This window comes from Thalassophryne amazonica, chromosome 2, assembly GCF_902500255.1.
Source record: "Thalassophryne amazonica chromosome 2, fThaAma1.1, whole genome shotgun sequence".
In the NCBI taxonomy this organism is placed as follows: Eukaryota; Metazoa; Chordata; class Actinopteri; order Batrachoidiformes; family Batrachoididae; genus Thalassophryne; species Thalassophryne amazonica.
This window is the reverse complement of record NC_047104.1, coordinates 12,938,553-12,952,237: the sequence shown is the minus strand read 5'-3', so window position 1 is coordinate 12,952,237 and position 13,685 is coordinate 12,938,553. Positions and strand designations below refer to the sequence as shown.

At 46.0% G+C, this 13,685-nt stretch overlaps 1 protein-coding gene across 1 annotated transcript in view; it reads left to right on the top strand.

Annotated features, from left to right (window-relative positions):
* The window catches only part of LOC117501617 (NACHT, LRR and PYD domains-containing protein 14-like), a 39,350-nt gene that overhangs the window by 18,837 nt on the left and 6,828 nt on the right, over positions 1-13,685 (top strand). Inside the window, 3 exon segments of the mRNA XM_034160539.1 lie at positions 8,485-9,645; positions 9,648-10,068; positions 10,070-10,279. Of these exon segments, the coding sequence (XP_034016430.1) occupies positions 8,485-9,645; positions 9,648-10,068; positions 10,070-10,279 (1,792 nt within the window).

Sequence of the window (13,685 nt, the reverse complement as noted above, 5' to 3'; positions counted from 1 at the left end):
GGGGTCGTCCAAGTCCCAGACAGAGCTCTCTGCTGCTGACTGTGTGTGCACGCTGCAGCTTGATTATTTTCATCAGCGCAGGTGCGACACAGAGTAAACACCAGTTTACCGTGAGGAGTTCTGTGTGGGAGGACGGGGAATTTTAGCCCCTGGGGCGGGTACACGATGGCTTTGATGAGCCCGAAATAAGTCCTGGGGTCTCTGAAATTTCTCTCTATAATTTCCGGATGCCCCGTGGGATATGTGAAATTTACGTTAACGTAAGGATACAGCGAGGTCACGTCGACGTAATAGACCGTCTCATCTTGCTCAGCCGTGTACCTCAGACGGGCCGCGCAAGTCCGACCGCCGTATAAAGCGTCGCGAGGTTCGAGGGGCGGCGGTAACCCCCTGCGGGCGAGGAAACACCGAACGCTCTCATCCCTCAGCCTCATTTCAAGCCATTGATGCTCCCAAATTACGTTGAGGGTGACGCCCGGCATAGCCCGCAGAAAGGCTATTTTTTTCTGACACGCTGCGTGGAGCTCTCCAAATGAGGTGTTTGTGAGAGGGTTTATTTCATGCTGTGTAAAACACCTTGCACACCCGTGGTAAAAACATCCGAGAAACTCCCACACTTTTATCCGGCCGTCAATCTGAGCATACCCATCAACATAATAACCTCCTATTTTTTTCTCGCCCCTGTTTAGAGCATGATCGATGATAATGTTTTGCGTCTCAGCAACCCATTCTAACCATTGCACGGCCACGTCCGAATATTTTTTATGCCTCGTTCTATAGTTGTCGGCGGAGGGGATCGCCAGCGTTTTTGGAGCAAGAAAGTTAGTTTGGAAGACTTTCATACACGCCGAGGCGATTGTAACGCAGGTAAAAGGATCCACGAGTGTTTCAGCGATGAATTCAGACATAAATTTGGAGCAGGCTGCAGCCAAGATTTTTGTGTCGTTATCACAATACATAACGGCCTCGGCTTTAAAATCGAAAATTGCGTTTTTTTTTCCGCACGTACCACGCGTTAAATTCCTCTCTTTCTCCCTCTGACATATTTGCGACCCCGTAAGCCGCTGAGTCCGGGTACGGACCGACATAGTTCAGATTTTTTTCTGAACTGAACAGGTGCGGAAAGTAACCTTTGCGGATGATTTCGTCTTTCAGCCGGATCCCCAGGGCTTTAGGCATCTGAGATAAGCGCATTGTAAGGAAAGATAACGAATCTATATATTTCTGTTTAAAGGCGGCGTCTGTCATGAGTAATAGTTTACTCCCGGTCATAATCACAGCGGGGGTTACGCCCTGCTGGACTAAATACTTTAGAAGCAAATAGCCGTCAAAACCTTTTGAGTTGTGAGCGATGAACACGTATTCTTTGAATTTTCTCGTTCTAAAATGTTTAAAGAAGCGGGCTACGCAGTCTGTCCCCCATGCGCTCCAAAAATCACCCGTCTTTGTTACAGCGCTGACGTAAAACGGTACGTGTTCCCCGTTATTATCGACATACGTTTCAAAATCATAAAAAACATATTTCTCTGAATGCGTCTCTTCAGCTTTGAGCGGGGTCATATAGCAGAGGTGACCCTCGCTCGGCTCCTGGAGAGCCTCGCCGCATATATGACACCTCTTCTGCTTACACACGTGCGGAGCGCTGTTTTTAGAAAACGCTATGTAATACTCACGTTTACATCGAGAGCATTTTTTTCTGTTATCACACACATTAACGAACTTACTGGTGGAAGGACGATACTTCGGCTGTTTATGCAGGCTGTAACAGGTGGGAGAGCGACACTCCTTGTTACATTCGCTGCAGAATACAGGGTTATTTTTCTCATAACACTGCGTGGATTCACAAATTTTACAATATGACGGACAATTATGGGAGGCGTGGTTATTGTACCCCTCAAAGCAAAACTTACATACATATTTCACTCCCAAAAATCTCTTTAAATCGATGATTCCGTAAAAATGATTATTAAACAGAAAAACGAAAAGAGTTTTCTGCTGCGCCGGTATTCCTGTCTGGAATTTTGTCAGCTTTCTCTCCCCTGCGGCTCTGAAAAACACCACAATTTTACAACCCAGAGCGTTTTCAAATTTTCCCACCTGCTCTAAAGATACCGGCGTAGCTTCCGTTAATCCGACGCTATTTTGTAACGCCAGTCCGCGCTGCTCCGCCTCGTGCGTACTCAGATGAGGATTCAATAACTGAACGAGGTTTATCGCGAAACATAAACTGTTGTCAGGATTATACACGATATTAAGGCATTTGGATTTTTTCCTCAGAACCTCGTGATGGAGGAGGTCATCTATTCTGCGCTTCCCCGCGCCGTTCTGGTTGCGGATGACTTGAACCACTAATTCCAGAGACTCGTCGGCTAAAACGTTGGAATTTGATTGTATCAATCGTTCTAACAGATTTTGGAAGCCCGTCACATCGCCAGCGTCGTTATATGAGCTGATCAAAGCGGCCTCGTTGTAGACTGAGTCCCCACGAATCTCCATTTGGATAAAGTCCCCGGCCCTGGCGTGTGTTAAAGCCTTTTCGACCGAGTTATGAAGAGCCCCAACGACGTTACGGTAAAATTCCGCGTAGTCGGGAATTTCGTCGGCGCGCTGGAATTGAGAGGCAGCCTGATTTCGATATTGTTAAAAGCAGGTCTCCTGATGACGTTAGCAGCCCCACCACCCGTCATGGGAGAGTGTCGGCTGGGTCCCGGTCGTGCATCATCTCCGTCTTCCATCAAAACAGAGATCGCCGCGTTTATCGGGGTTAAACGAGCTCTGTTTAAAATCTCTTCTCCGCGCGCATTGCGCGGGGAGGGACTTCTTAAAGGTGAAAAAGCGCGAGCGTCGTTAGGCGTTTGATTTAATTCATCCACCGCGGATTGGACGTGAGGATTAACTTCACACGCGAGGAGGTTTACGGCGTTATTTAACGGAGTCAGACGTACCTGGTTCAACGCCGCGGGACCGGACTCGTCTGGAGGTGAGGTGTGCGGGGGGTCAGGGGGCTCTTCAGTATCAGACTGGACCGTCGAATTTATAGCGTTAATCGCAGAAATGATGTAGGGGTTAATTTCTTCCGATTCTTGTTCAGCCGCTAAATTGTTAAGAGCCTCATTTAACGGTGTTAAACGAACACGGCTTAAAAGTCTCTCTCCGGACTCGATGTTATTTTGAGGCGGCGAATTTAACGCCTCGGGTAATGGACCATCTGCTCCAGGAGCGCTCCCCGCTGAGTCGATTATTGAAGCGTTTAAATCCAATACACGTCCGAAGTTATTTTCCCGATGTGAATTCTCTCCTTCCATCTTTTAAAATCTGTAGCAGGAAGAATCTACCTCAAGAAATTCAGTTAATATACCTCTTCAAAATGAATTCTCCCGTTCCATCGGAATAAGAGAAAAAATAAAAAAATAAAAACAGACTACACATTTTCAAGAAAGTTGCGTGATGAGGTTAATCCCAGCTCAGAATATCTTCGAGCCTTGCGTCTCTGTGGAAAATAGACGGTCTCCCTCCACCGCGTGCTGAAAAAAGAGAAAATCGTTAGTTATTAAATATTTAAAATAAATAAATACATAAACTCCGACTCCTTACCGTGTACATCCGCGGATCGTTTTACGGGTCTCTCCCACTGACCCCGCTTCTCCATGGGCTGTGACAGAAAAAATCGGGTTATTCCAGAGTTTTAATCGTGATTTAATCTCGATCGCTGTACTTACATCTGCGTGGTGAAGTCGGGGCTTCCAGCCTTCGAACTTCTTCAGGGGGCTCTGACTTGATTTCTAGAATTAACATAAATAAATGAATACAAAGCATCACCCTCGCAAGCGGATATTCTGTACTATTTCAAATATATTACCGAGGACGGGTCCGAACGCGCTCTGGACCGTCTGCGTGGTTTTGTCTAAAAAAAAATAAAAAAAACAGTTTCAGACGGCGTGCATCATTTAAAAACACTCATTTCTATCAAAACAGATTACTTAAATCACTTACCCTGAAAGCTGATGCGGTTTTCGCACTCTGCTCGAAGACAAGAAAACTTAATTAAACAACATGGTTTTCCAGGATTTTTTCCGCAAATTTATTCTATTTTATACCCATAGCTGGGGGTCCAGGCATCTTCACTCTTCACCGGTCGTAGTGGAAATGCTCGCTGACTCGTTCCCAGGGACGTAAGTGATAAGGAGCATTGTTTATTGTTCGGGCTCGGGGCAGCATCTCCGCTCAGCGGGTGTCCCGCGCCCCATGATCGATCGGCTAATATCTTAAAAGAAAACATCATCTGGCGTGAGTGATAAGGAGCATTGTTTATTGTTCTTCGGGTTCATCACCTCGGGGCAGCATCTCCGCTCAGCGGGTGTCCCGCCACACACACACACACACACACACACACACACACACACACACACGCACACACACACGCACTCACACAGACACAGCGTCTGCAACAGGTTTTACAGCCGTGGGGTCATGTTTCCGCGAGCGGCTCTATGCGTGGGTATTTGACCGTCTTGCTGCAAAGACTTACAGCCGAGAGAGACGGGTATTTGTTCCCCTTCTTTAATTTACGAATTAAAAAACAGAAAAGGAAACGTAATAATTTAAGAATTAAAGATATTAAAGGGTCATTAAATAATAGACAGTGATTTATGTTTAATTATTTCAGAATTAGTTAATTCTTTAATACATTAAAAAGATCTAGGTATTTTTAATCGTTCTTTAATTCATGAAATAAAATGACATTAAAATATTAGACCCTGGGTGGGAGGGGAGGTATGGCTTGGAGGCGGTGCTTGGCCGGGGTTAGGGGAGGAGCTTGGGGGTGGGGCTAGGGGAGGAGCCAGGGGCGGAACTAGGGGAGGAGCTGGGGGCGGGGCTTAGGGGCGGGGCATACTGACGTCATCGACTCTGATTGGATGTGACGTCATAAGGGGCGGGGGCTCGGAGGCGGGATCAGGGGCGGGGCTTAGGGGCGGGGCATAATGACGTCATCGATTATGATTGGCTGTGACGTCATAAGGGGCGGGGCTTGGAGGCGGGACTAGGGGAGGGGCTTAGGGGCGGGACATAGTGACGTCATCGATTCTGATTGGCTATGACGTCATAGAGGGGGCGGGGCTTAGTGACGTGGCCGATTTTGATTGGCAGCTGTCACTTTTTTGACGAAAGGTGGGTCAGTTTTCTCTCTCCCCCCCCCAGTTTCCGCCCTCAGGGTTTGACTGTGGTGTCCTCTGGGGGGGAAAGGGCGTTGGGTCCATCTAGCCATGGACGGCCGAGGCTGGGTCCATTGGTCATGAGGGGAGGCGTCTCCTGGGGTTGACGAGTGGTCCTCTGGGAGGCGCTGGTAGTCCCCGTGGGTGACGTTGGATCCCAGAGGGACCTCGGCCGTGGTTATTACTCCTGGAGCTGGCGGGTGGCCCTCTGGGGGGTGTTGGTCCCTACGTGTCGTTTGGGGGGAGGAGGGGGGGTATTTTGGCATTTTTGTTTGTGAGCTCGAGTTTGGGTTTTTCTTTTCTCCCCTTCCCTGGGGTTTGATGGAACAGTCCTCTGGGGGGGGGGGGGGGGGGGAGGGGGGGTATTTTGGCATTTGTGTTTGTGAGCTCAAGTTTAGGTTTTTCTTTTCTCCCCTTCCCTAGGGTTTGATGGAACGGTCCTCTGGGGGGGGGGGGGGGGGTGTTTTAGTATTTTTGTTTGTAGGCTTGGGTTTGGGTTGTTTTTCCTTTCTCCCCTTCCCTGGGGTTTGATGGGACGGTCCCCTGGGGAGGGGGGGGTGTTTTGGTTGTTTTGTTTTATGACTAATCACACGTTTCGATAAAGGCTGACCGCACAGGTGTAAGAACTCCTGGCCACACCTGTGCTAAGAGACTGTCAGAAACAGGGGCAAAGATGCAGCCAGTTCAACCAGTCTGTTGGAGGATGAACGCAGACGCGGTTTCCAGCCATGGTCCCTGGAGGGGGGTGTTTCTCCTGGGCCAGGTGTGTGTGGTCGCCGGGAGGCTTCCCGTGAGGGTGGGGTACTGTTATATGGCTGGGGGGGCCTGGCTGCTGGTTTGTTTCTGTTTTTTGGTTTTCCTCCCAGGTGGCGTGCATTTGGGACTGAGTGGCTGTGTTGCTGAGGCTGTCAGGACCTCACCCTGATCACCTGCGACTCGTCAGGACTCACAGCTGTGGTGCATCTGGATGGATTGGAACATGTTGGCATTTAAGACTGGAGTGCACAGTGTGTATTTGCCAGAGACTCGACCTTGTGACCAGACGGGTGAGATCGTCGTCTTGGGAGCCATCTCATCAGCAGCGGATGCTGAGAACGTCCAGGTTTGATGCACAGTCTGTGAAAGAGGAGGGGGTGAGGTCTCACGCTCGTCAGCACACTTCCTGAGGTACGTTAGATTTTGTGACTAACAGTTATACAGTCAGTAAATGTGGTGTCCCTCACACCTTATTGTATTGAGCTGTTTGTTAGTCATGTATCAGCTTCCACTGCGGTGGAGTTTTGTGAACTGGATGTTCCATGCCTGCAGGTTGGGAAGCTGATCAGTAATCAAGCCAGGAAGTGATTGCTGTTTGTACACCTTTAAGTGTTCTGTGTGTAGAGTGTGGACTCACATAATGGTTCCTTCTTTCACAGACTCGGTTGTTGCGGCCACTGGGGGGTGTCGGCGGGGTCCTTGGGTCCGAAACAGCTTCTGGCTCCGGACCGTTAGCGCTGCTGGGAGCGCACCACGCCAGGCCGCACCTTTTGTTATTATATTTTCACTGTTATGTATTAAATTCAGTTAGCCTTTGTACCGTGCTCTGCTTATTTCATACTGGGTCCTTCAAACGCTGGTCGGTTCTCCGAGCTGCGTCCGACACATAACACTGGGGTTGTTCTTATTTTCTTCAATTAGTGATGAGTAGAAAGATGTCCTAGCTTTACGGAGGGCTTTTTTATAGAGCAACAGACTCTTTTTCCAGGCCAAGTGAAGATCTTCTAAATTAGTGAGACGCCATTTCCTCTCCAACTTACGGGTTATCTGCTTTAAGCTACGAGTTTGTGAGTTATACCACGGAGTCAGGCACTTCTGATTTAAAGCTCTCTTTTTCAGAGGAGCTACAGCATCCAAAGTTGTCTTCAATGAAGATGTAAAACTACTGACGAGATACTCTATCTCACTTACAGAGTTTAGGTAGCTACTCTGCACTGTGTTGGTATATGGCATTAGAGAACATAAAGAAGGAATCATATCCTTAAACCTAGTTACAGCGTTTTCTGGTATGGTAAGGTTCTGTACTTTTGTCTTGGCCCAACACACCAGCCACAGTAGTAATCGGATATTTAGCTGTGATCCGGGTTGCTGTGCGTGGATTGTTATGTGTTTTCACCCGTAACCACAATTCCATTTTGGGTGCTCTCAAGGGGTTCAAGACTCTGGTGTCTTAGATTAGGGTATGGATGCTCACTAATTAGACAACAGACTGTCACTGCTTGTTCATGTGTGGTTGTTTGTCCTGGTAAGTTGTATGGTTGGGGCCCCATCTCCTTGGAGTCTCACTTCTCACCACTTCACAGTTATTGCCTTCACCACTTGTCTTTCGTTCTTGTCTGTCTTCGTGTTGGCTTTGAGTAGGATGTTGTAGGCTGATCGGGACGGGCGGATGGGGGTCACACACACACACACACACACACACACACACACACACACACACACCATGTTCACTCACGTACTACATACCTTCCATCATGCAAGAATAAACTGCATATGTGTATTAATGTACATAAATGGTTCTGCCAGTGTGGCATTTACCATTACTATATATGCAGACAGGGAGGAAAAATAAATAAATAAATAATAAAATCAAAAGTGCCTTGATTACTCTCATTTTTCTGTTTTGGATTTGCCTACAGCAGCATAATTGGAAGGAGGTTCCAGTTTTATTTCTGTTTGTCTGTTTTCCAGGTATCAGTCAGAAACCAAGTGCCATACAGCAATGACAAATTGTGAATAGCAGAGATATCCAAGGTTCTGTGAAAATGATCTAAAAAAAGAATTCATAAACTGAAAAAGTTGAAAAAAAAAACTGACAACACCACAAAAAACTTTGATTCAAGTGCATGAACTAAAAACATCCTCCTGACATTTGTCACATCTAATTTATCTTGTAAAAATGGAAAAATTTTTCCGAGATAAAAATCTGTGGAATTGGAAACTAGCATTGGCGGAGATTTGCGCTCTATGAGTGCGGTGCTCTAGTTTTATTTGGTACCAAATCACAACAAAGCTGCTTCAACAGTCCATTTGTACCCAGAGGCCTGGTTTGCACAGAGAAAATAGCAAAATAGAAAAAAATAGCAGTGTGTGGGAGGATGCACCTACCATTATATTGTGCTATTTGCCATCATCCAATCACTATAGATCAAGACAGGACCATTAATTGTTCTACATCTCTATTATACTGTATGTATGGATTGTGTTCAGAAATCTCTATTTCTTGTTCTTACAGGAGGTTGTGCTGAGGTTTGTCAGCGTAGACTCAAATTTAATCTGAACCACAGGGTTGAACGTGTGTTTGAGGGGATCTCTAAAGCAGGAAAGACGACTCTTCTGAATGAGATCTACACAGAGCTCTACATCACAGAGGGCGAGGATTCAGAAGTCAACGAGGAACATGAGGTCAGACAGATTGAAACAGTTTCCAGGAAGACAGACACACCACAAACAACAATCACATGTGAAGACATCTTTAAAGCCTCAGCTGACACACAGCCACCAATCAGGACACTGCTGACAAAGGGCGTGGCCGGCATCAGGAAAACAGTCTTAACACAGAAGTTCACTCTGGACTGGGCTGAAGGCAAAGCCAACCAGAACTTCCACTTCATATTTCCATTTACTTTCAGAGAGCTGAATGTGCTGAAGGAGAAGAAGTTCAGCTTGGTGGAACTTGTTCATCTCTTCTTTCCTGAAACCAAAGAAGCAGGGATCTGCAGCTTTCAGGACTTCCTGGTCTTGTTCATCTTTGATGGTCTGGATGAGTGTCGCCTCTCTCTGGACTTCTACAGAACTGACATTGTAACTGATGTCACAGAGTCAAGCTCAGTGGATGTTCTGCTGACTAACCTCATCAGGAGGAACCTGTTTCCCTCTGCTCGCCTCTGGATCACCACACGACCTGCAGCAGCCAGTCAGATCCCCCCTGAGTGTGTGGACATGGTGACTGAGGTCAGAGGCTTCACTGACCCTCAGAAGGAGGAGTACTTCAGGAAGAGATTCAGAGATGAGGAGCAGTCTAGAAGAATCATCTCCCACATGAAGGCATCACAAAGCCTCCACATCATGTGTCACATCCCAGTCCTCTGCTGGATCACTGCTACAGTTCTGGAGGACATGTTGGAATCCAAAGAAAGATCAGAGCTGCCCACTACCCTGACTGAGATGTACATCTACTTCCTGTTGGTTCAGTCCAAAGTGAAAAAGGTCAAGTATGATGGAGGAACTCAAGCAGATCCACTCTGGATTCCACAGAACAGGGAGATGATTGTGTCTCTGGGAAAACTAGCTTTTGAGCAGCTCCAGAAAGGGAACCTGATCTTCTATGAAGGGGACCTAACAGAGTGTGGCATTGATAGCAGAACAGCGTCGGTGTACTCAGGAGTGCTCACACAGTCTTCAAAGAGGAGAGAGGCCTGTACCAGGACAAGGTGTTCTGCTTCATCCATCTGAGTGTTCAGGAGTTTCTGGCTGCTCTTTTTGTCCAACTGACCTTCATGGAGTCTGGAAGGAATGTCACATCAGAAAATCAAACATGTAAAAGGTTTAAGGTACATACAGTGAAAACCAAGCCAAAACATCTGTATCAGAATGCTGTAGACAAGGCCTTGCAGAGTCCAAATGGACACCTGGACTTGTTCCTGCGCTTCCTCTTGGGGCTTTCCCTGCAGACCAGTCAGACTCTTCTACGAGGTCTGACACAGACGGCCAACATGTCAGAGATCAATCAGAAAACAGCTGAGTACATCAAGAAGAAGCTCAGTGAGAATCTTTCTGCAGAGAGAATCATCAGTATGTTCCACTGTCTGAATGAACTTCTTTAGATCTTTAGTGGATCAAATCCAACAGTACCTGAGTTCAGGAAAGCTCTGTGAGAAAGCTCTGTCAGCTGCTCAGTGGTCAGCTCTGGCCTTCATCTTACTGTCATCACAATCCGAAATTGATGTTTTCAACCTGAAGCAGTACTGTGCTTCAGAGGAGGCTCTTCTGGGACTCCTGCCAGTGATCAAAGCATCTAAAAAAGCTCTGTAAGGACAGAAACAATTACATATACCATATTTTCCAGAGTACAAGTCACTTTGTATGTTATTTTACTATTTGGGGAGGTCCTGCGACTGATGCTCCCATGTGATTTATACACATTTATTAAAATTAATAATAAAAAAAATATATTTATATCTCAAACCAAAGCACAAAACAATATCTATCTATAAAGCAAGATGCGTGTGTGTGTGTGTGTATATGGCTCGCATTTCTCTCTGACTGTTTGTCAGATCGGTCTCAGCATTCAGATATGACTTGCGCATGGCACAATGATGTGCATCCTTTATTCTGAAAATTTTGGGCATTAATTTTCCAAACCTTTATTTTGAAGTCATCATCATTTTTGGCACAAGGTGGAACGAACGTTCTCACGAGCCAGCTTCTACAAAGACAGTCGACAAAGATGAGTCACTCTCTGCCTTAAACAGATTCATATCTGTAATGCGTGCACGGTGGAGAGACAGAAGACATAAATTAAAGAAATAAATAATACACATACACTCAGAGATATGTGAGCCACAGACACACAGACAGACATACAGATGCTTCTTGCTTTATTATCATAAGGTGGAATGTTTTCACGTGCCAGCTTCGACAAAGAACATCGACGAAGCTCCCGCTTTTCTATATGAATACATACTTTCTACGGGCCCTGCACTAGCAAACTCAAATATGGAGAAATGGTGGCTTAAGCCCCCGTCATAGCAAGAATGTGCCATGCACGACACGGCAAATATTGGCATAATACGACACAGTCGGGAGGAAAGGAGGCGTGGTCATCCGTGTCAGAACACATCCGGAGTACCTCATCCCCACCTGCACAATAGCATCCAAAGCGCATGTAGACAACTGTTTAGATGACACAGACTGCCATCAGATGGCCATAAAAGGCGCTGCAGACTGCGCGATGTCCAAATGTCTGGATGGCAAACACGAGACTGTGTGCGTGGCCCGGGTGCATTTATCACTCAGCCATGTGTATGTGTGTGTGTATGCATATAAGAAGCACTAAGAGCATGTGTGCGGTGCATGCGCTTAGTGCCACTGGACAGCATCGCTGAAAGTTTGCTGCCATTGGGCCATACTGTCCCCTGCATCAGACGGAGCATTTCCAGCTAGCTTTAATTTCTTTTTTCATTTTAGCTCACATCAGGAGCACAACGCAACTCTGAACACCGCGATGGTTGGATTATCACATGGGAATTATTTTTTTATTTTGGGTGAGAGGATTTTAACCACAGGCTGCCAGTTTTGACTCCATGTCCACATCTGTGCTGTGAAACACTGGACCGCTGTTGGAAGTGAGATTCATGTTTATTAATGCTGTCACAGCCTGGCACAATAGCTCAGTGTCGTATCTCCTACAGAGTTAGAAGTTGACCATTTATTACAGCATGAGATCCGTTCAACTCCGAGCCTGCCGCGTGCAATGGCGCGTTACTGTGCAACACGGAGAAGTGTAGCTGCCCGTGTTATATACAGATATATGATGGAGACAATAGTTCGCATTATTTTCGTCACCCATGGGAAGGAATCGACAAATATCTGTACTGTAAGGTCTATTGTGGATATAACAGCCTGTTCAGATTTCCGAGGATGTGTGTGCAGTAGCACACAGTGCTTTCGGTTTGATATCCGCTGTTCACATTCACTGTACATGATAATAATTCATAATTATTATCATGATGAAGCGTGACATATACAGTTCAACAGTTCCTTTGCGCTCCAGGGTGGCATTATTATACATGGCAAGTGCAGGTCATACCAGCAGGCTTTACTGTGCCAGATCCATCTCAAGGTTCCCTCGTATGTGCTCAAATCATTTCGGAACCCATTTTGCTGCCATCAGAATATGGCATTTGTGGTCAGATTGTCCTCAGATTGCACATGGATTGCTGTCAGACAGGTGTCCCATCTCGTTGGCGCCTGGAGGGTTTTAAACATGTGCATCACACTTGGGGTCCCTGGCTGATTTTGAATAACTGTGTGGAATTCCACAGACGGCTGTCAGAATGGTTTGGAACTGAAATCCAACACTTTTCGGATCTGCGCCAATTCGTAATTCTGACTTCATTCTGCATAATTCCTCCATATGTATGATGGCAGTATTAGTGTTTACCACTGTTTCCTCAAAGAAAGATGGTCCTGGGATCACTTCCCATCTGGTCCTTTCTGTGTGATGTTTCTATGTCCTCATAGGTTTCCTCCGGGTGCTCCGGTTTCCTCCCACAATCAAAACATGCTCATTTAGAATCTGCACCTTTCTTTGACTCTGACCAAGGCAGCATCTCAAAATCTGGAGTTGGTCCCCAGATGCTGGACTGTGGTTTACCGCTGCTCTTAATGGTTGGATTGTGTCCATGTGTAATTAAGATGGGCTAAATTTCATTCATTGTATGTACAATAACAATAAAGGCTGTTCTTCTTCTACAATAATAAAAGAACACTGCAGAAAATCTCAAATAAAAGAGGTGATTAAAAATAAATAAAATACAATCACACTTTTATTGAAGTGTTTCCAATGCTGTGGGCCAGAAATCACTGTAGACGTAATGATTTCTGTCGGATCCCATCCAATATGTGGTCCATTGCAAAACTGTCTTATTTTTGGAATTTACCAGGCCTTTAACAGACCATCACCTTGGGTCAAGTGGTTAAAGGGGTGGACTTGTGACCAGAAAATCCTCCAGAGTGGAAAATAAATCACTCAGCACCACTGAGCAATATCCTTAATCCCTAAGGTGCTCCTGGTGTATAGTGAACACCTTGTGTAGCAGCACTGTGACATTGGTGTGCGAGTGTATGGGTAAATGTGAGGTATCACTGTAAAGTGCTTTAAGCATGAAACCACTATTTAAATGCAGTCATTTTCCATTTATGGTAAACATCACAAACTGAGGGCTTCCTGCAGAAATCTACTGTTCACGTCTCTGTGATACTGTTAGCCAACAATCAATGTGCATCTCACATTTTATTTTGTCCAGACTGCATCAAATAACAACCAATATGTTGTCCATCACACGTTGCGCCTAGTTTTGGATTTTAACATCCATAGCTTCAGTCATAGTGCACGCTGTGGTGTGCACATGCACAGCACTGTTCCAGTTTGTTACTTAACTTCCCTGCCCAGGGAAATGCCATGCTAAAAAGTGAGTTCCACAACCAGAAACAAACGTTTGACTTATACAGTGGTGTGAATTATACACTGTTTTTTTTATTTCTTTATCTTGAAGAGTCAATTTTAGACAGGTGTGACTTGTACTCTGGAAGGGCCCCTTCACACATAAGTACAACTCAGGACGAATCATGGTAGAACAGCTTGTATGAGCGAACCACGAAAACATCGAGCTGACAAGCAGGCGTGAACGATGCCGCTGCGATGGTTTTGTG